At 40.6% G+C, this 25,631-nt stretch overlaps 1 protein-coding gene across 2 annotated transcripts in view; it reads left to right on the top strand.

Moving 5' to 3' along the window:
- fam161a (FAM161 centrosomal protein A) overlaps positions 1 to 25,631 on the top strand; it is a 42,214-nt gene that overhangs the window by 164 nt on the left and 16,419 nt on the right. Inside the window, exons 1-3 of one of the 2 annotated variants that reach the window (XM_060831558.1) lie at positions 97 to 162; positions 21,495 to 21,751; positions 22,407 to 23,573. In XM_060831558.1, coding sequence (XP_060687541.1) covers positions 148 to 162; positions 21,495 to 21,751; positions 22,407 to 23,573 — 1,439 coding nt within the window. In that variant the 5' untranslated portion in view covers positions 97 to 147. Of the gene's footprint in view, positions 1 to 96; positions 163 to 21,494; positions 21,752 to 22,406; positions 23,574 to 25,631 lie in introns of those variants that run through there. The other variant, XM_060831557.1, reaches the window with a different exon arrangement.

Raw genomic sequence — 25,631 nt, 5'->3', positions numbered from 1 at the left:
TTGTTGTGTGGGGTGGGGTGGGGTGGGGGGGGAGCACGTCATTGACACACGGCTGCTGCGTTGTCAATGGTAACGAGGCCTGGCGCTTCAGTTGATAGCAGCCTTTCTCCAGTGCCAGGGTTTGTGGTCTTATAAGAAACCCAAAGAATGAACATTGTTCAAGTTAGTGTGAATTTTCTAAGTGCTGTTGCCTTGGAAAAGCCTTTTTCTTTCTTAATATCTAGATTGATTATGCCCCGTCAAGAAAAGTACAGTTTTTGTTTTAGTCTACCTTTCTTTCAAAGGCAGCTCTCGTCGCGGCATTTTTATTTGTACAATCTGGCAGTTGGACTTTTCCACACTAACTTTAGACGGCAGGAATCAAGTATAAACTCTGAAGTATGAGGATCGAATATGTGATTAGAACTTTCCATGATGATTGAATATGTTATTTATTAACAAGAAATGCCATATATTTTATGTAATTCTGCACACTGGTTCAGGAGCTAGACTTACACAGCACGAAAACGAACCCTTCGGTTCAACTCGTCCATTGTGACCAGATATCCGAAATTTACCTAGTTCCATTTGCCAGCATTTGGCTCATGTCCTTCTAAACCCTTCCTATCCATGTACCGATCCAGATGCCTTTTAAATTTTATAAGTATCAGAGTAATGATATTGCGTCACGTCAGAAATGGAGAAATTTACCAGGATATTGTTCCAGGAAGCTGTCACACCCCATAAGTTAGGTCATTCAAACTTAGGCTGTGATCAGCAACAGAAGGGTGTGATTCTGGGTGAGACAGGTATGGGACCCAAGAAGCAGTTTTCGAGGAGCTTCAGACATGCAGTTCTCCAAAAGTTGTAAGGTCTGTGAAAACAGCTTGGACCAAAGTGGAAACTGCAGGGACAATGAGCAAACTAATAACGAAACATTGTGATTCAGGGAGCCATTCATGTCAGTGGAGGAAATAGGAATATAGGAGTAGTGGGTAACAGTACAGCTTTAGGTACTTTTCTTCGTAGCTTGAGTCCCAAAGGTTACATTGCTTGCCTGATGCTGTGGTTAGGGACATCTTGGGCTGGAGAGGAATTTGGAGTAGGAAGGGTGGGATGCAGTTCTCATTGTGCAATGTTGGTCATAATACTCAAATGGGAGGAGAAAGTGAGGTCTGCAGATGCTGGAGGTCAGAGCTGAAAATGTGTTGCTGGAAAAGCGCAGCAGGTCAGGCAGCATCCAAGGAACAGGAGATTTGACGTTTTGGGCATAAGCCCAAACGTCAAATCTCCTGTTCCTTGGATGCTGCCTGACCTGCTGCGCTTTTCCAGCAACACATTTTCAGCCATAATATTCAAATGACTGGAGAGGAGTTCTGCTGAATTATCTTATTAATTGAACAGTTAGGAGCTAAAGGAAAAATCAGAACCTTCAAGATTCTGAGTCATAAGCAAACTGGCATGGTGTTAATAAAGTCAATTGTTAAATGGATGACTTAAAGATTGGTTTTGGAAGAATGGGTTTATTTCATGCACTAGAATCCGTTTTGTGATAGAAAGAAAACAAAGCGCTGAAGAAACTCAGCAGGTCAGGTACCATTTGTGGAGGGAGAAACAGAATTAATATTTTGAGTGTGGTGTCAATTTCTCTACTATTGAAAGGAGCTAATGCTGGACTGAAAGGGAGGAGGAGCAAGTGGAACAGGTTATGAAGGTGTCCAGAGCAAAAGTCGAAGGCAATCATAATAATAGTAAAAGAGATATAAATAAGTAAAATAGGTGTAAATCTCAGCTAGTTATTTGTATAGGGCACATTGTATGAATTAAAGGAAACCAGAAGATGTAATAAATTTGGATTTCCAAAAAGCATTTGAGAAGGTTCTGCACATGAGGTTACTTAAGAAAATAAAGTGTTGGAAGTGTAACATTAACATGGGTAGAGGACAGGCTAACTAATAGCAGTTACAATTGAGATAAAGGGGCATTTTTGTAAGAAGAGATTAATATTAGCAGAGAGAGACTGAAGAAAGCTGCAACATAGAACTATTTAGGGGCCCAAATGTCCATCAGATAATAGGGAAGGCAAATAGATTGTTGGCCTTTGTTTCAAAGGGAATGGAGTATAAAAATAGGAAGCTCTTGCTGAAAGTATGCAATACCCAAGTCATGCCACACCTGGAATACTGTGAACTATTTTGGTCCCCTGATCTATGAAAAGATATATTGGCAATGGCATTTGGCAGTCCAGAGTAGATTAACTAGTTTGATTGGGAGTACTGCCATAGTGTTAAGGGTTTAGAAGGAGAGGAATTTAAGTGTGTACAAGAAAATGTTCTGATTCAGTATGTGAATGAACCTACTAGAGAAAATGCAAAACTTGACCTACTCTTGGGAAATAAGGCTGGGCATGTGACTGAAGTGTAAATGGGGGAGCACTTTGGGGTCAGCAACCATAATTTTATTAGTTTTAAAGTAGTCATGGAAAACGATAGACCGGATCTAAAAGTTAAAATTCTAAATTGGAGGAAGGCCAATTTTGATGGTATCAGGCAAGAACTTTCAAAAGTTGATTGGGAGTGGATGTGAAAGGGACAGCTGGAAAATGGGAAGCCTTTAAAAATGAGATAACAAGAGTCCGGAGACAGTATGTTCTTGTTAGGGTGAAAGGCAAGGCTGGTAAGTGTAGGGGATGCTGGATGTTGAAAGAAGTTGAGGTTTTGCTGAAAGAAAAGAAGGAAACATACGTCAAGTATAGACAACAGAGATTGGGTGAATTCTTAAAAGTGTATAAAGGCTGTAGGAGTAGACTTAAGAGGAAAATCAGGAGGGTAAAAAGGAGACATGAGATAGCTTTGGCAAATAGGATTAAGGAGGATCCAAAGGTTTTATAAAAACATTAAAGACAAAAGGATAGCTAGGGAGAGAATAGGGCATCTCAAAGATCAGCAAGGCAGCCTACGTGTGGAAGTGCAGGATGTGAGGGAGATACTAGATGAGTATTTTGCATCAGGGTTTACTGTAGAGAAGGACTTGGAAGATATGGAATGTGGGAAAATAAAATGTCCATATTACAGAGGAAGAGGTGCTGGATGGCTTGAAATGCATAAAGGTGGATAGATCCCCAAGATCTGATCAGGTGTATTCTAGAACTCTATGGGAAGCTAAGTGAATGATTGCTGATCCAAATATCATCGATAGTCACAGGTGAGGTGCCGGAGGACTGAAGGTTGGTTAACGTGGTGCCATTATTTAAGAAAAGTGGTGAAGAAGAGCCTGGCATTGATGATAGGCAAGTTATGGGATGGAATCCTGAGGGACAGGATTTACATGTATTTGGAAAGGCCAGGACTGATTAGGGATAGTTAACATAGCCTTGAGCGTAGCAAATCACGTCTCACTAATTTAATTTTTTGAAAAGTAAGGAAGAGGATTGATGAGGGCGGAGAGGTTGATGTAACCCATATGGACTTCAGTAAGGTGTTTGACAAGGTTCTTTGTGGTAGACTGGTTAGCAAGATTAGCTCACATGGAATATAGGCAGAGCAAGGTATATGGGTACAGAACTGGCTCGTAGGTAGAAGATGGGGTATTAGTGGAAGGTTGCTTTTCAGACTGAAGGCCTGTGACTAATAGTGTGACACAAGATCGGTGCTGGGTCTTGTGTCACAACTGGGGGAAGAGTGCCTCATCTTCCACTTTGGGACCCTTCAGCCACACAGCATCAAAGTTGTCTTCACAAGTTTCCAAATCTCCCCTGACCCCCCCCCCGCCCCCCCCCCATCCCAGATCCAACCCTCCAACTTGGCACCATCCTCTTGACCTGTCCTAATTGTCCATCTTCCTTCTCACCTATCCGCTTCACCCTCCTCACTGAACTACCATGTTAACCCCCCACCTGCATCCACCATCGCCTTCTCAGCTATCTTCTTACACCCACTCCCCTATTTGTCTCTCAGCCCACTTCCCCCCTCCACATTCTTGACGATGGGCTTATGCCTGAAACATTGACTCTCCTGCTGTTCAGATGCTGCCTGACCTGCTGTGCTTTTCCAGTGCCACACTTTTTGACTCTTGATTAGATGGGCCAAGGAGTGGCAGATGGACCTTAATTTAGATAGATGTGAGATGCTGTACTTTGGAAAAGCAAATCAGGACAGGACTTATACATTTAATGGTAAGGTCCTGAGAATGTTGCTGAACAAAGAGACCTTGGAGTGCAGGTTCATAGTTCGTTGAAAGTGGCGTTGCAGATAGATAGGATAGTGAAGAAGATGTTTTATATGCTTTCCTTTGTTGGTCAGAGCATTGAGTATAGGGGTTGGAAGGTCATGTTGCGGCTGTACAGGACATTAGTTAGACCAGTTTTGGAACATTGTGTGTAATTTTGGTCTTCCTACTTTATGAGGGCTATTGTGAAGCTTTAAAATATTCAGAAAAAATTTACAAGGATGTTGCCAGAGTTGGAGAGTTTAAGCTATAGGGAGAGGCTGAATAGGCTAGGGCTGTTTTCCTTGGAGCGTCAGAAGCTAAGGGGTGAACTTATAGAGGTTTATAAAATCATGAAGGACATAGATAGGATACAAAGTTAAAAATCACACAACACCAGATTATAGTCCAACAGATTTATTTGGAAGCACTACTTGCTGAGCGCTGCTCCTTCATCAAGACTATAACCTGGTGTTGTGTGATTTTTTTTTATCTTTGTACACTCCAGTCCAACACCGACACTCCAAATCATGGATAGGATAAATAGTCAAGGTGGGGGAGTCTAGAACCAGAGAGCATAGGTTTAAGGTGAGAGGGGAAAGATTTAAAAGGGACCTAAGGGGCAGCCTTTTCACGCAGAGGGTGGTGCATATATGGACATGAGCTGTCAGAGGAAGTGGTGAAAGCTAGTACAATTATAACATTTAAAAGGCATCTAGATGGGTATATGAATAGGAAGGGTTTATAGGGATATTGGCCAAGTGCTGGGCAAATGGGACTAGATTAACAGAATATATGGTCAGCATGGATGAGTTGGACCAAAGGGTCTGTTTTCGTGTTGTGCAAACCTATGACTCCATATATGGATTTTCATACAAGGGAAGATTGAATAGCTTGGGATTGCACTCATTGTAGTTTAGGTGAGTGAGAGTAGATCTTTATTGAAACATATAGAGAGATTTGTTTCTCCTTATGGGAGAGTCTAGGACCAGAGGGCATAATCTCAGCATAAGGGGCTGCCCATTTAAGGCAGACACTTCTTTTCTCATAGGGTATTAAGAAGTAGATTGTCATAGTCGTTAGTGAATGATTGCCGCCATCAATGAGTCTACAGAATGCTTTACGTAAAAGGGCTGACGTGACTGAGTTGTTAAGTGTATTGAAAATTAAGATAAACAGAATTCTAATCAATAAGGAGAATAAGGGTTATGGGAATAAGCCAGGCAAGTGGACTTAAGGTAATCAGATCAGCTACAATTTCATTGAATGGCAGATCAGATCTGATGGGCTAAATTGTGTACTTTTACTCTATGTCTTATGGACTCTACTTTCAATACCTTTAGAGGAAGTAAAGCCGTTGATGGACAAGTCTCTGAAAAAGGGTTCACATCTCTGTTTTAAATGAGTGACCTCTTATTTTAACATAGTTCTAGATTCTTCCACAAACATTCTTTTCCCACCACATTGTCCATACCCTTCAGGATCTAATAAGTTTCAAATAAATTGACTCTTTTGTAAACTCCACCAGGTTACAACCTAGTCTATACAATCTTTACTCAAAGGGTTATCCGATGTGACGAGGTGGCCAAGAGGTTAAGGCGATGGACTGCTAATCCATTGTTCTCTGTGCGCATGGGTTCATATCCCACTCTCATCGCTGTTTTCAATGTTGCTAAGATGTGACGAGGTGGCCGAGAGGTTAAGGTGATGGACTGCTAATCCATTGTTGTCTGTGCATTTGGGTTCATATCCCATTCGTCGCTGTTTTCAATGTTGCTAGATTCCTGAAGAAGGGCTCATGCCCAAAACGTCGATTCTCCTGCTCCTTGGATGCTGCCTAACCTGCTGCGCTTTTCCAGCAAAACATTTTCAGCTCTGATCTCCAGCATCTGCAGTCCTCACTTTCTCCTCAAAGGGTTATCTGCCCATTACAGATATTAGTATGGTAAACCTTCTCTGAACCGCTAACAACGCCTTATATCCTTTTTTAAATAAGGAAATTAATATTGTGTATACAAAGAACAAAGAAAATTTACAGCCCAGGAATAAGTCCTTTGGCCCTCCAAGCCTGTGCCGATCCAAATCCATTGTTTAAACCAATTCCTAAGGATCTGTATCCCTCTGCTCCCCACCTACTCATGAATCTGGCCAGACGTACCTTAAATGAATCTACCATGCCTGCCTCTATTCCCTCTGCTGACAACGCGTTCCAGGCACCTACTACCCTCTGTGTAAAGTACTTTCCACGTGTATCCCCTTTAAACTTTTCTCCTCTCACCTTGAACGCATGACCTCCTTATTGAATCGCTCACCCTGGGTTTATCTTGATCCATCCTGTCTACATGCTTCATGATTTTGTAGACCTTAATCAGATCCCCTCTCAATCTCCTTTTTTCTAATGAAAACAATCCTAACCTACTCAATCTCTCTTCATAGCTAGTACCTTCCATACCAGGCAACATCCTCGTAAACCTCTGCACCCCCTCCAAAGCGTCCACATCCTTTTGGTAATGTGGCATCCAGAATTGTACACAGTATTCTAAATGTGGCCGAACCAAAGTCTCGTACAATTTTAACATGACCTGCCAGCTTAGATTAGATTAGATTACAGTGTGGAAACAGGCCCTTCGGCCCAACAAGTCCACACCGACCTGCCGAAGCGCAACCCACCCATACATCTACCCCTTTGCCTAACACTATGTGCGATTTAACATGGCCAATTCACCTGACCTGCACATCTTTGGACTGTGGGAGGAAACTGGAGCACCCAGAGGAAACCCACGCAGACACGGGGAGAACGTGCAAACTCCACATAGTCAGTCGCCTGAGGCGGGAATTGAATCCGGGTCTCAGGCACTATGAGGCAGCAGTGCTAACCACTGTGCCACCGAGCCGCCCATATTCAGCTCTTATATTCAGTACTCTGTCCAATGAAGGCAAGTATACCATATGCCTTCTTGACCACTATCCGCCACCTTCAGGGTACAATGGACCTGAACTCCCAGATCTCTCTGTCCGTCAACATTTCCCAAGGCTCTTCTATTTACAGTATAGTTCACTCTAGAATTAGACCTTCCAAAATGCATCACCTCACAATTGCCTGGATTGAACTCCATCTGCCATTTCTCTGCCCAACTATCCAGTCTATCTATATTCCCCTATATTCTTTGACAGTCTGCTATGCTTTCTGCTATTCCACCAATCTTCATGTCATCTACAAACTTACTGATCATACCAACAGTGCCCTCTTCCAGATAATTTATGTATACCACAAACAACACTGGCCACGTCACTGATCCCTATGGAACACCACTGGTCACTTTTCTCCATTTCGAGAAACTCCCTTCAACTACTACTCTCTGTCTCCTGTTGCTCAACCAGTTCTTTATCCACCTAGCTAGAATACCCTGCACACCATGTGACTTCACTTTTTCCATTAGTTTACCATGGGGAACCTTATCAAACATCTTACTAAGGTCCATGTATATGATACAGATATGGTCTCATCAAAGCCCTGTGTAACAGAAACATAGCATCCTTGCTTTGTATTAAATTCTCAAAGAATTATATGACTCTTAAGTCATAGAGTCATAGAGATGTACAGCACGGAAACAGAGCCTTCAGTCCAACTTGTCCATGCCGATCAGATATTTTAAACCACTTTTGGAATATTACGTGCAATTCTGGTCTTCCTGCTATAGGAAGGATGTTGCAAAACTTGAAAGGGTTCAGTAAAGATTTGCAAGAATGTAGTCAGGGTTGGAGGATTTGAGCTATAGGGAGAGGCTGAATAGGCTGGTGTTATTTTCCCTAGAGCGTTGGTGGCCGAAAGGTGACCTTGTAGAAGTTTATAAAATCACGAGGGGCATGGATAGAGTAAATAGACACAGCCATTTTCCTGGGACATGGGTTTAAGCGGTTTAGGATGAGAGGAGAAAGATTTAAATGGGACCTAAGGGACAACGTTTTCATGCAGAGGGTAGTATGTGTAAGGATTGAGCTGCCAGAGGAAGTGGTGGAGGCTAGGACAATTGTAACATTTAAAAGACATCTGGATGGGTATATGAATAGGAAGGGTTTCAAAGGAAATGGGCCAACTCCTGGCAAATGGGACTAGATCAATTCAGGATACATAATAAACTGTAATATTCTATTAGCTTTATTACTTGCACTAGCTGCATACTAAACCTTTTCTATTCATGCAGTGGGACACCTACATGCTTCTGCATCTTGCATGTCTGCAATCTCTCACTACTTAGATAATTTTGTTTTTAATTCTTTCTGCAAATATGGGCAGTGTCACATTTTCTCATATTATGCTCCATTATCCAGATCGTTGCCCACTCAGTTAACCTATATATAAAACCGTTTTGCAATCTAACGTGCCCAGTGGAAAATTCACGTGCTCTTCCAATTCATCTAAGTGGGCTCTAGTTCTACTTATTTCCGTTTATAATAATTGTTTTATTTAAACATTGACAGGTTGCTAATGAAGAAGACAAAGTAATGTTAGTAGAACTGTAACAATAACATCAACATTCATACAGTCATCCTCAAGATTAGGCTGACATTAGTACTCTAAATAAAAATGAATTAAAATTGAATGATGCAAAATAATGTTGGAAATAATCAAAATTATCTACAATTAAATTTTAAAATATGTTCCAATTTTAAGATTCCTCCTTTTCTATATTATATAAAATATATAGTATCCTGAACAGTCTTGATAAGTATAGTGTAAAAACCATGCTTTTCTTGTGGGTGAGTCCAGTACCAGGGGACACACTTTCAAATTTGGGGTTTGTCCTTTTAAGACGAAGGTGAGAGAAACTGCTTCGTCTCTAAGGATTGTGCAACTTTGGAACTCTGTCTTCAAGGGTGGTGGAGGTGGGGGTCATTGATTATTTTTAAGGCAGAGGTAGGTAGATTCTTGTTTGACAAAGGAACCAAGAGTAAGTCGGGTAGTTAGAAACGTAGAATGCAAATCGTAAACAGATCAGCCATCAACGTATTGAATGGCAGAGAAGGCTCAAAGGGCCACTTGCCTGCTTCTGCTGTTTCATATGTTTATATGTTCGAATTTTTCAATGATTTTGTGAATTTGTATTCACAGTAAGACATTTCTGCACATTTCACAGGAAAATGACAAAATAAAACTTTGCACAAGTTGAGAGAGGTTTTAAGGAGCTTATTGGAAGAGAGAGAAGCAGAGAGGTTTAGGTAGAGAATTCCAGAAATTGGAGCTGAAATGGCTGAACATGATTTCCAGTGGCAGGAGAGAAACAATAATGGATACACAAGAGACCAGCATTGGGGTTTTCAGAGACTTGTAGGCAATGAGCTTTCAAAGGTCAACTGCCATGCAGCAAACTGACAGATCCTGCACAGGCCATACACATCTCCTTTAAGGCATCGTACATATGCAGTTACACAAATAAATCTGTGCACCCAAAAGAATACTCTATGCATTCCAAAAGGTAATTAAAGGGCACTTTGGTTAATGGACGTAAAATGCTGCAAGAGTAAAGAGACCAGAGAGGAAGGAAGATGAGGCCATGGTTGAAATTTAAATTGAGGTCCAGAATTTAAAAATCAAGTCATTAGTAGATCAGAAGCCAATGGAGATTTGCAGTACAGGGTGATTGGTGAGAATTCAGGTACTGGCAGCAATATTATACAATGAGAAACTTGTTCAACAGATGGTTAGAATCGTTACTGCCAAGGCAGTATTCATTAATCTTCTTAATGTGGCTTTAACTAAAATAGAAATTGTGTCTCAAGGAGAGAAGGATAAAAGGCTCATAACTTTTGTTTAGTAAGTTATTCAAATTCATTTCATGGCGTATAACATGGCATAATTATCTGCATTTAATTTTGAGTATGAATATTGTAAACGTATTCTTGCTTACATACTTTTATTTAACTATTGTGTTATCCAATTGTCAACAGGGGTTTGTGTACTTTTAATGGGCACTGCTAAGATAAATGGTTGAAACTGACAGTTTGCTGTACAAAATCCCATCTAGTTCATTATGGACCTTTTGAGGAATAAAACTGTGGCCCTCGCCCTAATCCATTCTATCTGGAACTCCAGACCCACAGAAATAACAAAGGATTGTACCTAGGTACTTTGTACCTAAGATGATGCCATCTATTGATGACGTTGTTATATTGTAACTAAGCATGTGACTGAAGAAGCTGTACCTAGGTACTTTTGTACCTAAGATGATCCTGTAAGTGGAGATTTTTCAAGTTTTCACTAATTATTTGAGTACATACAACAATAATGCTAATCATAAATAGCATTGATCCCTAACTGTCCTCTGAAATGGTTTAGTAAGCTGCTTAGTAATATTAACCTATGCCAAAAGTGCATACAATAAAACTGCACTAACCAGCATCTGTCTAAGCATTGATCATGACCAATCAACCTTGTAAAGTCATCCTCAAACATTTGGGCATTCATGCCAAACAGTAGTCTGACATAGTCATATTGACAGAATAGCATTTTTCAGCCAACATTCCAGACTCCTCTGTCACAAGCTTTGGTATATTGGTTCTACCAGTAGGTCAGACCATGGAGTGTGGCAATACAGTAGGATACAATCAGTAGGGAATGAACCTGGGAGTTCTCAACATTGGCTCCAAATCCTAGCAAGACTCCTGCCATCATGTCAAAGTTGGCAACAAAAATGCCCTGCTGGTTTCTACCTCTTCTACAGTTACCACCCCTTCGGCCAATGAATCAGTACTCTTTCATATTGAACTCATTTGGAAGGGGCATTGATTGTAGCAAGTGCACAGAATGTACCAGGGAAAGGAGACATCAATGTCTATCACTCAGGTGCACAGTAGCACCACTACTGGCTGAGTCCTAAAGATATATTTGCCAGATTTGACTTGCAAATAGATGGTGAGTAAGCCAACATGAAGGAAAAACTTACTTGAGTTCATCCTCATCAATCTGCCTATCACAGATGGATTCACAAAAGACACTGCACAGACCTTTTGGAGACGAAATTCCAACTTTAAATTGACCATCCTGTATAGTATTAATAACATGCTAAATGGAATAGATTCAGAACAGATCCAGCAGCTCACTACTGGGCATCAATGAGATATTGTCAGCCAACAGCATATCTGTAATCTCACAACCTTGCGTTTTCCTCACCCACCCATTGCCCATCAGCCAGGGGATCAACTTGATTAAAACAAGTAGTGTAGGAGGACATTTCTGGAGAACCACAAGAGGTTCCTAAAAATGCAATAGTGCACACTGCAGACAGATCTAAATGAGCCTTTAAACAATGGAGCAGATCAAAGCTCTCAGTCGTATCACACTCAGTCATGAATGGTGTTGGACAACTAAACAACTAAGGGGAAAAGAAGGCTCGATGAAAATTCCTATCTTCAATGATGTTGTAGTCTAGCACATGAGTACAAAAGTGAAAGCTGAAGGATTTCCAACCATCTTCAAGCAGAAATGCTGAGTGGAGCATCAGTTTCAGCCTCCACATCATAGTTTTCCCATCTTCAGCCAATTCAATTCGGTCCATCATTGAATCATAGAATTTTGCAGTACAGAAGGAGGCCATTCAACTTATCGTGCCTGTACTATCTCCCAAAAGAGCTAGTCCTCCTCTACAACCCTATTATCTCCACAGCCCTCTAAATTCATCACTTAATGAACATGTTCAATAATGTAAATATAGTATAAAGAAACATTCTTAGGGAAAGAGGAAATAATAGATTGCCATATGGGAGTGATCTCTCTCATGTAAAAAGGCAATGGAAATCTAGAACTCATTCCTAAATAGGGCTCTGGATAATGGGAGAATTGAAATCTTCAAGGATCAGCACCATTTATTTATGCTAGGCAAAAATAGGGGAATGGACCAAAGGTTTTAATTGAATAGCCTGTTCCTCATACTCCTCAATAATCAACAGCCACTCTCTAGCTACTTGTGGCATTAACTCAGGAATGAAATCTGAGTGAAAGTGAACTTCAGGAAGTGGGGAACAAAATAATTAGTGCACTGGAATACTGTCTGGATTTGAACTTAACTTCCGCACTAGTGATCAGTTACAAACATTTCTGCTCAATGAGGAGAGCAGGTGTAACTATAGGAATCCCCAATGGATTCCACATGACCTTGCATGTCAGAATGGAATATTTCTTACAGAAGCAGAAACAATGGCTAAAGTTTTTTTTTGTTTAGTATTGTGTATCAAACACATGTTTATTCAGATAAATTTGTTCGAACATTGTTGCATTCTGAAATGAATGATGTCGCTTCGGAAAATTCTACTGTGAATTAATAGAACATTCCTCAAACCTTCTTAGAACAATTGTCTTAATGGCAGGAGACAGAGAATAATGGTGGAGGGATGCTTTTCAGACTGGAGACCTGCTCCACAAGGATTGGTTATGGGCCATATTTTATTTGGTATTTATATAAATGATTTGGATAAGAATATAGAAGGATTGGTTTGTAAGTTTGTGGATAACACCAAAATTGGTGGCATATTAGACTGTGAAAAAAGCTTTTTAAGATTACAAATGGGCTGACAAATGGCAGATGGAGTTCAATCTATTGCATTTTGGTACAACAAACAAAGGTAGGGCTTATAAAATTAATGGTAGAGCCTTGGGTAGTTTTGTAGAATAGAGGGACCTAGGGGTGCAGGTAAATAATTCTTTAAAGTTGAATCACAAATAGACAGGGTGGTTAAAAAGGCATTTGGCTTGCTTGCCTTCATTGCTCAGTCCACTGAGTATAGGAATTGGGAAAGTCATGCGGAGGTTGTATAGGACATTGGTGAGGTCTCTTCTGGAATACTGTGTCCAGTTCTGGCCACCCAGTTACAGGAAAAATATTATCAAGCTGGAGACGGTTCAGAAGAGATTTACCAACATGTTGCGAGGTATGGAAGATTTGAGTTATAACGAAAAGCTGGATTGGCTGGGACTTGTTTCATTGGAGTGTAGGAAGTTGAAAGGTGACGTGATAGAAGTTTATAAAATAATAAGAGGTATAGATAGAGTTAATGGTAGTTGCCTTTTCCCTAGAATGAGGATTTCAAGACTGAGGGGCATATTTTTAAGGTGAGAGGAGAGAGATTTAAAAAAAAAAGAAATAAATCCTTTACACAGAAGGTGAATCGGGTATGGAACGAATTTCCTGAGGAAGTGGTGGATGCAAGTACAACTACAATGTTAGACATGTGGATAGATACATGAATAGGAAAGGTGATGAGGAATTATGGGCCAGGAGCAGGCAGGTTGGACTAGTTTAGTTTGGGATTATGTTCGGCATGGACTAGTTGGACCGAAGGGTCTTTTTCCATGCTCTATAACTCTATGACTCTGAGACTAAACTTGCACATAGCGCTTCTAACCAAATGTCTATACAGTTGAAGCAGAACTTCACTATCTCTGTCCTCAAATCCTATTTTGATCAAGGCTAACATTTCATAAGTCACCACTTCTGTCACCTCCAGCAGGGTGCCACTATCAGGCACATATTCCCCTCCCCTCCCTTATGACATTCCACAGGGCCCGTTCCAGCCAGAACACCCTCGTCCACTCCTCCTCCACTCTCAACACTTCCCCAAGCCCGAATGCACCTTCCTAAGCAATCACAGAAGGTACAACACCTAACCGTTTTCTTCCTCCCTCCTCATTATCCAAAGGACTAAACACACTTTTCAGGTGAAGCAGCATTTAATCTGCACTTCATTCAATCTAGTCTACTGTAATCGCTGCTCACAAAGTGGTTTCTTCTCCACTGGGAGAGCAAACGCAGACTGGGTCACTGCTTTGCAGAAAACCTACGTTCTTTCCACAAAAACAACCCAAGCTTCCAGTCACTTGTCACTTCAACACACCACCGTGTTCACCAGGCAACATTTTGTCTCGTGCTTGCTGCAGTGATCCAGTGATGCGCAGTGCAAACCGGAAGAAGAGCATCTCACTTTCCATTTGGGGACCCTGCAGCCTTCAGGACTCAATATTGAGTTCAATAACCTTAACCTTGTCCTTTAACAACGCAGGGTCTGTCATCACGTGGGCTGCTTACATCATTGTCAACCCAATGTCACTTACCTATGGTTTCCATTAGCAGCTGTTCTTTCTCCCTAGATCACCATTATCCATCCTTATGTCTGCCTTGGTGTCTTTATTTCCCTCCCAGGCTCCTATTGCCTCAATTGCTTATTTCCTTACCACCCCCACCATCTTCAGCATATATACCACCTTAGCTACTACTAGTTATTGAGAGACTGGACCCAAAACATTGACTACCGATTTGCTGCCAGACCTGCTGAGTTTCTCCAGCAATCACTTTGTGTTAATAAACATTTCATTAGCTTTCCTCACAGCTTGGTGTACCTGCATGTTAGCCGTCTGTGACTTATTGACAAGGACACCTAGGTCCTTGGTACATTTACTTTGTAACATCTCACCATTTAAGAAATATGTCCAGGCTGAGAAGACATTTGGTTTGAGGAGGAGAATAGTGGGGTTATTTTTTTTCTGTTGGGAAAAGAACAGGCTAAATTATGTGGATCCAGGTTACACTAATGGAGGTGACTTGCTAACCTTGGCTGATCTTATTGTAGCTGAAAATGTGTTGCTGGTTAAAGCGCAGCAGGTCAGGCAGCATCCAAGGAACAGGAAATTCGACGTTTCAGGCATAAGCCCTTCATCAAGCCTTCCTGATGAAGGGCTTATGCCCGAAACGTCGAATTTCCTGTTCCTTGGATGCTGCCTGACCTGCTGCGCTTTAACCAGCAACACATTTTCAGCTCTGATCTCCAGCATCTGCAGACCTCACTTTTTCCTCTGATCTTATTGTAACTTCAGATCCACATTCCTACCTATTCCTGATAATCTTGCAACTCCTTGATAACAAAAATCTATCCACTACTGCCTTTAAAATATTCAAGAACCTACATCTATCACCTTGTCTGAAAGAGAATTCCAAACAATCACAATCCCTCGAAAAAAATAATTACATTTGTTTTCTTTAAATGGGCAACTCCTAATTTTTGAGCACTGGCACATAATCCCCAGGACCTGATCAGAACTTTGTAGGAAGCTAGAGAAGTGAATGTTGGGCCCCTTGGTGAGATATTTGTCTCATCAGTAGCCACAGGTGACATGCCATAAGACTGGAGAGTGGTTAATGCGGTGCCATTATTTAAGAAAGGTGGTAAGGAAAAGCCAGGGAACACATAGACCAGTGAACCTGATGTTAGTGGTGGGCAAGTCACTGGAGGAAATCCTGAGGGACAGAAGTTACATGTATTTGCAAAGGCAAGGACTGATTAGCAATAGTCAACATGGCTTTGTGTGTGGGAAACCGTATTTCACTAACTTGATTTAGTTTCTTGAAGAAGGGATGAAGAAGATTGATGAAGGCAGAGTGGCAGAATTGTCTATATGGGCTTCAGCAAGGCATTGAACAATGCTCCATATGGTTAGCAAGGTTACATCACATGGAATCCAGGGAATACAAAATTGGCTCGAAGGTAGGAGACAGAGGGTGGTGACTAGCAACATGCCACAAGGATCAGTGTGGAATCCACTGTTTTTTTACGTTTATATATAAGTGATTTGCATGTGACCATAGGCGGTGCGGTAGCAAGCTTGCAGATGACACCAAAATTGGAGGTATAATGGACAGCAAAGAAGGCTACATCAGAGTACAACAGGATCTTGATCAGATGGGCCAATAGGTGAAGAAGTGGCAGATGGAGTTTAATTTAGATAATTGTGAGGTGCTGCATTTTGAAAAGGCAAATTAGGTAGGACATATACACTTAATGATAAGGTCCTGGGGAATGTAAAAATAGATAAGTCTCTTGGGCCAGTTGGGATTTATCCTAAGATTCTCTAGGAAGCCAAGGAGGAGGTTGCAGAGACTTCAGTTTTAATCTTTATGCCATTTTTGTCTTCAGGAATAGTGCCAGAAGACTGGAGGATAGCAACTGTTGCCCCTTGTTCAAGAAGGGGAGTAGAGACAACCCTGGAAATTATAGACCTGTGAGCCTTACTTTGGTTGTGGGTAAAGTGCTGGAAAGGGTTATAAGAAATAGGATTTATAATCATCTAGAGAGGAAAAAGTTGATTAGGAATAGTCAACATGGTTTTGTGAAGGGCAGGATGTGCCTAACAAACCTTCTTGAATTCTTTGAGAAGATGGCCAAACAGATGGATGAGAGAAACGTGGTTGATGTGGTGTATGTGGATTTTAGTAAGATGTTTGATAAGGTTCCCCACGGTAGGCTATTGCACAGAATACGGAGGCATGGGATTGAAGGTGATTTAGCCAGAAATTGGCTTGCTGAAAGATGACAGGGTTGTGTTTGATGGGAAATATTTATCCTGGAGTTCAGTTTCTAGTGGGGTACCACAAGGATCTGTTTTGGGTCCACTGTTGTTTGTTATTTCTATAAATGACCTGGATGAGGGAGTAGAAGGATGGGTTAGTAAATTTGCGGATGACACTACTGCGGTCGGTAGAGCTGTGGATAGTGACGAAGGATGTTGTAGGTTACAGAGAGACCATGATAAGCTGCAGAGTTGGGCTGAGAGCTAGCAAATGGAGTTTAATGCAGAAAAGTATGAGGTGATTCGCTTTGGAAGGAGTACCAGGAATGCAGAATACTGGACTAATGGTAAGGTTCTAGGCAGTGTAGACCTCCCAACTCCGATACTGAATGCACTGACCAATAAAGGCATGCATACCAAGTGCCTTCTTCAATGTCTTATCTACCTGTGACTCCACTTTCAAGGAACTATGAACCTGCACTCCAAGATCACTTTGTTCAGCAATATTATAGAACATAAAACATTACAGTGCAGTACAGGCCCTTTGGCCCTTGATGTTGCGCTGACCTATGGAACAATAAAAGCTAACAGAGAGATCTCTGTGTCATGTACATAGATCCTTGAAAATTGCCACCCAAGTTGATAGGGTTGTTAAGAAGGCATACGATATGTAAGCTTTTATTGGTAGAGGGATTGAGTTTCGCAACCATGACACTATGCTGCAGCTGTACAAAACTCTGGTGCAGCCACATTTGGAGTATTGCGTACTGTTCTGGTCACCACATTATAGGAAGGATGTGGAAGCTTTGGAAGGGGTTCAGAGGAGATTTACTAGGATGTTGCCTGGTATGGAGGGAAAGTCTTACGAGGAAAGGCTGTTTATGTTAGAGAGGAGAAAGTTGAGAGGCGACCTAATTGAGACATACGAGATAATCAGAGGGTTAGATAGGTTGGACAGTGAGAGCCTTTTTCCTCAGATGGTGATGGCTAGCACGAGGGGACGTAGCTTTACATTGAGGGGTGATAGATATTGGACAGATGTCAGAAGTAGTTTCTTTACTCAGAGTAGTAGGGGCGTGGCCTGCAGTAGTAGTAGACTCGCTAACTTCAAGGGCATTTAAATGATCATTAGATAGGCATTTGGCCAAGAGCGGAATAATGTACGTTAGGTGGGCTTCAGATTGGTTCCACAGGTCAGCGCAACATCGAGGGCCGAAGGATCTGTACTGCGCTGTAATGTTTTATGTTCTATAATATTGCCGAACAAAGAGATCTTGGAGTGCAGGTTAATAATTCCTTAAAAGTGGAGTCACAGGTAAATAGGGCATTAAAGAAGGCACTCGGTATGCTTGTCTTTATTGCTCAATGCATTGAGTATAGGAATTGGGAGGTCTTGTTGAAGCTATGTAGGACATTGGTTTGGCCACTTCTGGAATACTATGTACAATTCTGAGATCCCTGCTATTGGAAGGATGTTGTGAAACTTGAGAGGGTTCATAAAAGACTTACAAGGATGTTGGATGGTTTGAGATATAGGGAGAGGCTGGGGCTATTTTCCCTGGAGAGTTCTTCCAGAGATTTATGAAATCATGAGGGGCATAGATGAAGTGATTAGCCAAGGTCTTTTCCCCGGTTAGGCAAATCCAAAACTCAGGGCCATATGTTTAAGATGAGAGGGAAAAGATTTAAAAGGGATCTAAGGGGTGATCTTTCCCCGCAGAGAGTGATACATGTATGGAATGAGCTGCCAGAGGAGATGGCACAATTTCAACATTCAAAAGGCATCTGAATGGGTCTGTAAGTAGGAAGGGTTTAGAAGGATATGGGTCAAATGCTGATAAACGGGACTAGATTAATTTGGAATGGCTGGTCGGCATGGACGAGTTGGACCGATGGGTCTGTTTCTGTGCTGTTAACTCTATAATTCTAAGTAAAAAACTTCCACTTAATTTGTCACAATTTAAGGCAAAGCCGCAGAATAGTTGGTTGTATTGAGCAACTCGCCTTGCTTACACGTAAGCAAAAAACGGCAGTTGTTGTCTATGGATGCAGTGAAAGTCTATTAAAGAAACGAGTCTAAATGAGTCCAAGTGAGATCAAGAATTGGGTTAGCGTACCAAATATGGCAAAGGCCATGGGCCCAGCAGCATCTCACTGGTATTGCTAAAAACTTGTGCTTGAACTAGCTGCACTGCTAGTCAAACTGCTCCATTGCAGCAACACTGGGATAACATCTAGCCTTATGTTGCTAAGTGACAAACAAGTGATAATTGTCTCCAAAAAAAGATTCTAGCTATATTGCCTTAATATTCAATGGTATTTTCATTGCTGAAACTACACCATTAACATCCTTGGAGTCATCATTAACCAGAACCTTAAGTAGATCAGCCAAATATATTGTGTAGTGATAAGATTATGTCAGAGACTGGTACTAGTTTCTGTTTGTCTGATGAGTACATTTCCAAGAGCACTCAAGAAACTGAACAGAATCCAAAACAAAACAACAGTTTTGATTGGCATCCTGTCTTCCATCTTAAAAATTGAGTCCTACTGACACACTAGTGTGTACCATCTACAAGATACATTGCAAAAGCCCATGAAAGCTTCTTTGACAGCAGCTCCTAAACCCGTGAACTCCACCATCCAGATGGATAAAGGGAGCAGATTCATTAGAAAACCACCACCCCAAGTTCCCCCCAAGTCATATACCACCTTGAGTTGAAAATATATTCCAACTTCATTATCAGCATTGGACTAATACTCTGGAACTCCCTCCCTTAACTGTACACTGAGAGAACCTTTATCACACTGGCTTCAGTAATACAAGAAAATTTCACAAAGACAATTTGGAGTAGACAATAAGACCATGGAACTTAAGAAAAGAAATAAGCCAATTGGCCCATCAAGACTGGTCTGCTGTTCAATGAGAGTTGAGATCGTGGTGGTAGAAACAACAGCAGGTCAGGCAGCATCCATGGAGCAGGAAAATCTACATTTCTGCCTGAAACATCAATTCTCCAGCTGCACGGATGCTGCCTGACCTGCTGTGCTTTTGCAGCACCACACTCTCAACTCTGATCTCCAATCCTCACTTTCTCCTTGCCGTTCAATTAGATCATAGCTGATCTGATACTCCTCAATTCCACTTTCCTGTCTTATCCCCATAACCATCAATTTCCCGAATGATTAGAAATCTGCCTACTTCAGTCTTGAATATTCTTTAACATTCAAGCCTGTATAGCCCACTGCAGTAAAGAATTACACAGATTTATCACTCGCTCTGGAAGAAATAAATCATTCTCATCTCTGTCTTAAATGGATGACTGCTTAATCTGAGATGATGCCTTCTAATACCAGATTCTCCCAATGGAAACAACGTCTCTGCATCTACCCTGATAAAAGAATCTTGTTCGTCTCAATAAATTCTGTTCTCATTCTTCTAAACTCCAAAGACTACAAGCCCAATCTACTCAAGTACTCCTCATATGAAAGTACCTCCAACCCAGGCTTCTCTGGACTGGCTCCAATGCCAGTATGTCTCTCCTTAGATAAAGGGACCAAAACTGTTCACAGTATGCCAGTTATGGTCTGACTAGTGCCTTGTTTGTTTTAGTAAGACCTCCCTTGTTTAACACTTCATTCTCTTTGAAACAAAAGCCAACATTATATTGACGTTCACTATTACCTGCTGAACTCATCATAGCTTTTTGTGAATCATACACAAGAACCCCTAAATCCCACTGTGTTGCAGCTTTCTCAATTTAAATAATATTCAGATCTTCTGTTGTTCTAGCCAAAGTGCATAACCTTCCATCATCCCGGATTATATTCTATCTGCCAATTTTTTGCCTGCTCACTTATCTTTGCTGTATTCTATTTTTGTCATCTGCAAACTTGATAGCGCATTCACTTTCATCATCCAAGTCACTAATACATTCTGTAAATAATTGTGGCGCCAGCACTGATCCTTGTGGCACTCCACTAGTTGCATGTTACCACTCTGAAAAAGCCTTCTTTATGTCAACTCTCCATCTGCCAGCCCTCTATCAATGCTAATGCATTACTTCTAATACCAAATACTGTTATGCGTGGTGCCTTTTTGAATGCCTTTGGGAAATCCAAATATATTACATCTAATGGTTCCTTTATCTACCCTGCTTGTTACCTCCTCAAAGAACTGTAATTAAATTTGTCAGACACAATTTCCTCTTCATGATGCCATTTTGACTCTGCTTGACTCAAAATGTTGTATGATTACATTCTTTATAATAGACTTTAACATTTTTCCCAAAGGCACATGTTAAGCTATCTGGTGTATAGGTACCTGTGTTTTTTCTCTGTCTTTTTGAGTAATTGTGTTACATTGGCAGTTTACCAATCATCTGGGACATTTCCAGAATCTAATAGTTCTTGGAAGATCACTAGCAGTACATCCACTACTTCTGCAGCTACTTTCTTTAAAATCCTAGGATGCAACCCATCATATCTAGTGGCCTTATAGGCATTTAGCCCTAGTTCTTTTACTCTAGTAATAGTTATTGTGTTTATTTCATCCCCCTTTTAGCCCTTTATTGTCTTTAGAATGCAGATGATGTGCTCTACTGTGAGGACTGATACTGGTCTTGGCAAGACACCAACATGCCATGAAGAAGTTATATAGAAATTCGAAATTAATTTGAGTCTGATCTTAGTAAATAATTTTGATAGACATTTTGCAGTAATAAACTTTATATTTGCCACATTTTAAACCATATGTTTGAGATTCTTCATATTTTGTTTACTGTTGTCTTTCCTGGTGTATTAATCTAATGTTGTTGCCTTTTGTTCCACGCTTTTGCTTTTCTTGATATGTCATTGATTTCTGTTTGGGAACTTAATTGCCAAAAATACATTACTAATAATATATTAATTCAGTGAAATCGTGAGTGCACATTGTGAATAAAGGAAACAGATAACCGATTTTCTCTGCCTTTAGAATGAAAATGATTCTGATCCTGATACTTGTGAAGCAGTGCAACCCAGAAAAAATCATTATATGGATGATAGGGATTCCATAATCTCCAGTAGTTTATGTGGCATGTCCAACGAAGATTACTGCAAGAAACTCACGGAACTAAAAGATGCACAAGCACACACTATGGCAATACTAGCAAAACTGTATGAGGATAAACTCTGTGTCAGAAGCATGGCAGCTACTTCAGAGGATCCCTGTGAATCTTCAATGTGTTACAGGTAGATAATTGTGTTTAAAATATGGATAACTTACACCCATGATGGACTTCTAGATCTCAGGGCAACTATAATATAGATGGCAATCAAAATGTTACTACCAATTTTAACTAAATAGTTTCAGCCAGTGACCTGCACAGGCAGATTTTCTTCTGATTTTTTAACTTCAGACTTAAACATGGATAATTGATCTTTCCAGTTTACTTCTGACTGCACCCTCACAGTCTCGGTGTCTGCTATTTATTCATTTTTCCAGCACCACTTCAACCACTTGCTACATCTACCATTACACCCCTGCTGAATTCCTATCTTCGTAGTATGTGCTTCACTCTTTTCTTGATAGTACTACCTCTGATATTTACTATATCTCTGATCTTCTCCAGTTGTTCTATTAATTCTCCACGATATTTCTTTCTACAACTGGAAAAACCATCCAAGAACTATCATTTGCTTCTTTTTAAGCTTTTAACTCTTCCTCCTCAGACCTATCATCTGTACATATTGCAAAAGTATAATTGACCTGCTTGATAAGTACTATGCCTCCATCTTCAACACTCTTGAGACATTGGTTTACAAGAATGGATTGTACAAGTTGTTTTTTAAGTACATTTCATAATATTCTAAATAAAGTCAAACTTACTGTTGTAAATTCGTATAGTTTAGGTAAGAAAAACAATGGCCACCTATCTTACTTAACAACTGAGGTGGGCAGTGCTGCACACTCAAGCATGTCAGAAATGTCAAATGAAGATCAAGAGAAAAGTGGGGAAAATCGCATGTCCTATGGAAGAGATCGAATTCAGAGAATGTGGGATGGATTTTCTGTGCAGGAGTATATTTCAGATGAGGAACCCCAGAAGCCTAGAAGCTCAAATTTATCACTTGCAAAAATGCAAATAATAAAGAAGGAGCAAAAGCAGTGGTCACCAAAGATCACAATACCTCAGCCTTTTCAAATGACTCTTAGAGAGGCTAAGAAAAAGAAACTGAAGATAAAGTCCAGGTCTGAAATTGAAGTAGAGAATCAGATGCTGAGAAAACAATTAGAGGAAGAAGCAGAGTGTCAGAGAAAGTTCCGTGCTAATCCTGTACCAGCTCATACCTATATTCCTTTGCTGGCAGAAATAATGGAACGGAATGAAGAAAGAAGGAGATTTGTAAAGATGAGAAGCAAAGAAATTTTACTGGCATTGCAAAAACCATTTGACTTTCTTGAAAGAGAGGAGAAAAAGAAAGAAATTAGAAAAATGCAAATACAGGAACTAGATATTTCAGAAAGTAAACCAAAGAAATTTAAAGCAAAACCAGTTCCTAAATATCTTTATGATCACACAATAAATGACAGAATTAAAGAGCAAGAACTCTATCGTGTAATTAAAATGAAAGTGAGAGCTCAAGAGACATTACGTGGTGCAACCCTTCCAAAAGGTATGCTTCGTAATACCTTATCGGAAAAGAAGGAAGCAACATGTTCGAACCCAAATAAAGAACTGAAATTCAAACCCAAGATTAACACCAAAGTACCAAATTTTGAGATGTTGCACAGAAAGTCTCGGAAACAACTTATGAGAAAGAAAAACTTGACATTGACAACCACGTGTGAACCCTTCCAACTGCTCGTTCCTCAAATTCCTTCAAAAAAAGAAAAGGTGTTGAATGATATAATGGAAGATGAAAACCACTTAAAAGAGACCCGCTGGCCTTATATGTCAAGCAGAAACCGGTGGAAGTCACATGACAACACAAATTTAAATCAGTCAGGATCATCGGACTTGAAAATTATAAAGGTCACAGAGTCTGAAAAGAAGAGGAAAGAAGCTGTTAGGTAAGAACATCTTTCATCTTTCATGATTTATTAATAAACTAAAAGTGATCTGTCCTGCAGTATTTTCTGAAAATATTTTCATGAAGGATGTCAGTCTCAGGAATTTTCTTGCTCAATAGTTAAAGTGGGGTCAGGTACAGCATAACAGAAGATTGGCATTAAATTGCAGCAAATAAAATTGCGTCTGGAATTTGAGTAAACAGGATAAGAAATGGAAATCACTCTAACTGTACAGTATTATATAGACGGATTGATCAGGTGGGCTGAACAGTGGCAATTGAATTTAATCCTGAAATGTGTGACAAGATACATTTTAGGAGGAAGGCATATGCCTTAATTAGTCAAGGTATTGAATAGGAGAGCAAGGAGGTTATAATGGAGCTGTATATAACATTAGTTAAACCACAGCTGAAGTAATGTGCCATACTATAGGAAGAATGTGTTTACACTGGAGAGGGTGCAGACAGGATTCACCAGGAATTTGCCTGGGCTGCTGAGAGATTAAGCTGGAGTTGTTCTCCTTAGAGCGGAGAAAGCTGAGGGGAATCTAACTGGAGTGTACAAAGTTTTGAGGGACATATACAGGGTAAATAGGGAGAAATGTTTTCTCTTAATAGAGGAGTCACTAACAATGGGACACTGTTTTAAGCTAAGGAAAAGGAGGGTTAGATGGGTTTTGAGGAAAGAAAGTTTCACCCAGAGTGAGGCAAACATCTGGAAGTCTTTACTTGAAAGGGTGATAGAGGCATGAATCCTCAAGAACTGTATAGATGAGAACTTGAAACTCCATAACATACAAAGTTATGGGGTCAGCGCTGGAAAATTGAACTAGAACAGATGGATGATTGATGACAGGCATACATAGGCCGAAGAACCATTTGCTGTAAAACTCTGACTGAATGGAAGGGCTGCGAAACTAGCAGTTAAAAAACTGAAAATTGAGTTGAGATTTCAATGTGAAACCAGGTGCAGAAAGAAAATTAAAAGAATTTAAGTATTGAAATGGACCAAGAGGAAAAAGGACAGACTTTTTTTTAAATGTTATATTTTACATTTTTAAAATTCTCAACAATAATTACAACCAAAGGAACACTTTTAAAGCTGAATTTTGATGTTAGTGAGGTTGTTTTGTGATTAACATGATTAATGCTTATGTCATTATTAATTAGGCATTTAGATAAAAACAATAGCAGGGTGGTTGTTATGGGGGACTTTAACTTCCCAGATATTGACTGGGAGAGCTATAGCTCGAGTTCATTAGATGGGTCGGTGTTTGTCCAATGTGTGCAGGAGGGTTTCCTGACACAATATGTAGACAGGCCAACAAGAGGTGAGGCTATACTGGATTTGGTTCTAGGTAATGAACCAGGCCAGGTGTTAGACTTGGAGGTAGGTGAGCACTTCGGGGACAGTGACCACAACTCGGTGACTTTTACTTTAGTGATGGAGAGGGATAAGTGTGTGCCGCAGGGCAAGAGTTATAGCTGGGGGCAGGGAAATTATGATGCAGTGAGGCATGACTTAGGATGTGTGGATTGGAAAAACAGGCTTCAAGAGAAGAACACTAATGAGATGTGGGGATTGTTCAAGGAGCAGCTACTACGTGTCCTCGATGAGTATGTACCAGTCAGGCATGGTGTAAAGGGCCTTGTGAGGCAGCCGTGGTTTAGTAAGGAATTGGAATCCCTTGTGAAAGGGAAGAAGGCGGCATATGTAAAGATGAGGCGTGAAGGTTCAGTTGGGGCGATAGAGAGTTATAAGGTAGCCAGGAAGGATCTAAAGAGAGAGCTAAGAGAAGTGAGAAGGGGACATGAAAAGTCTTTAGCTGGTAGGATTAGGGAAAACCCAAAGGCTTTCTATAGGTATGTCAGGAATAAAAGGATGACTAGGGTAGGTATCGGTCCAGTCAAGGATAGTAGTGGGAAGTTGTGTGTGGAGGCGGAGGAGATTGGAGAGACACTAAATCAATACTTTTCATCAGTATTCACTCAGGAACAGGACACTGTGGCTGATGTGAATATGGAGTCACAAATGATTAGAATGGATGGCCTGGAAATA

The sequence above is a fragment of the Hemiscyllium ocellatum genome, chromosome 10 (assembly GCF_020745735.1).
Source record: "Hemiscyllium ocellatum isolate sHemOce1 chromosome 10, sHemOce1.pat.X.cur, whole genome shotgun sequence".
In the NCBI taxonomy this organism is placed as follows: Eukaryota; Metazoa; Chordata; class Chondrichthyes; order Orectolobiformes; family Hemiscylliidae; genus Hemiscyllium; species Hemiscyllium ocellatum.
The sequence above is the reverse complement of the archived record's forward strand: the minus strand, read 5'-3'. Positions and strand labels throughout refer to the sequence as shown.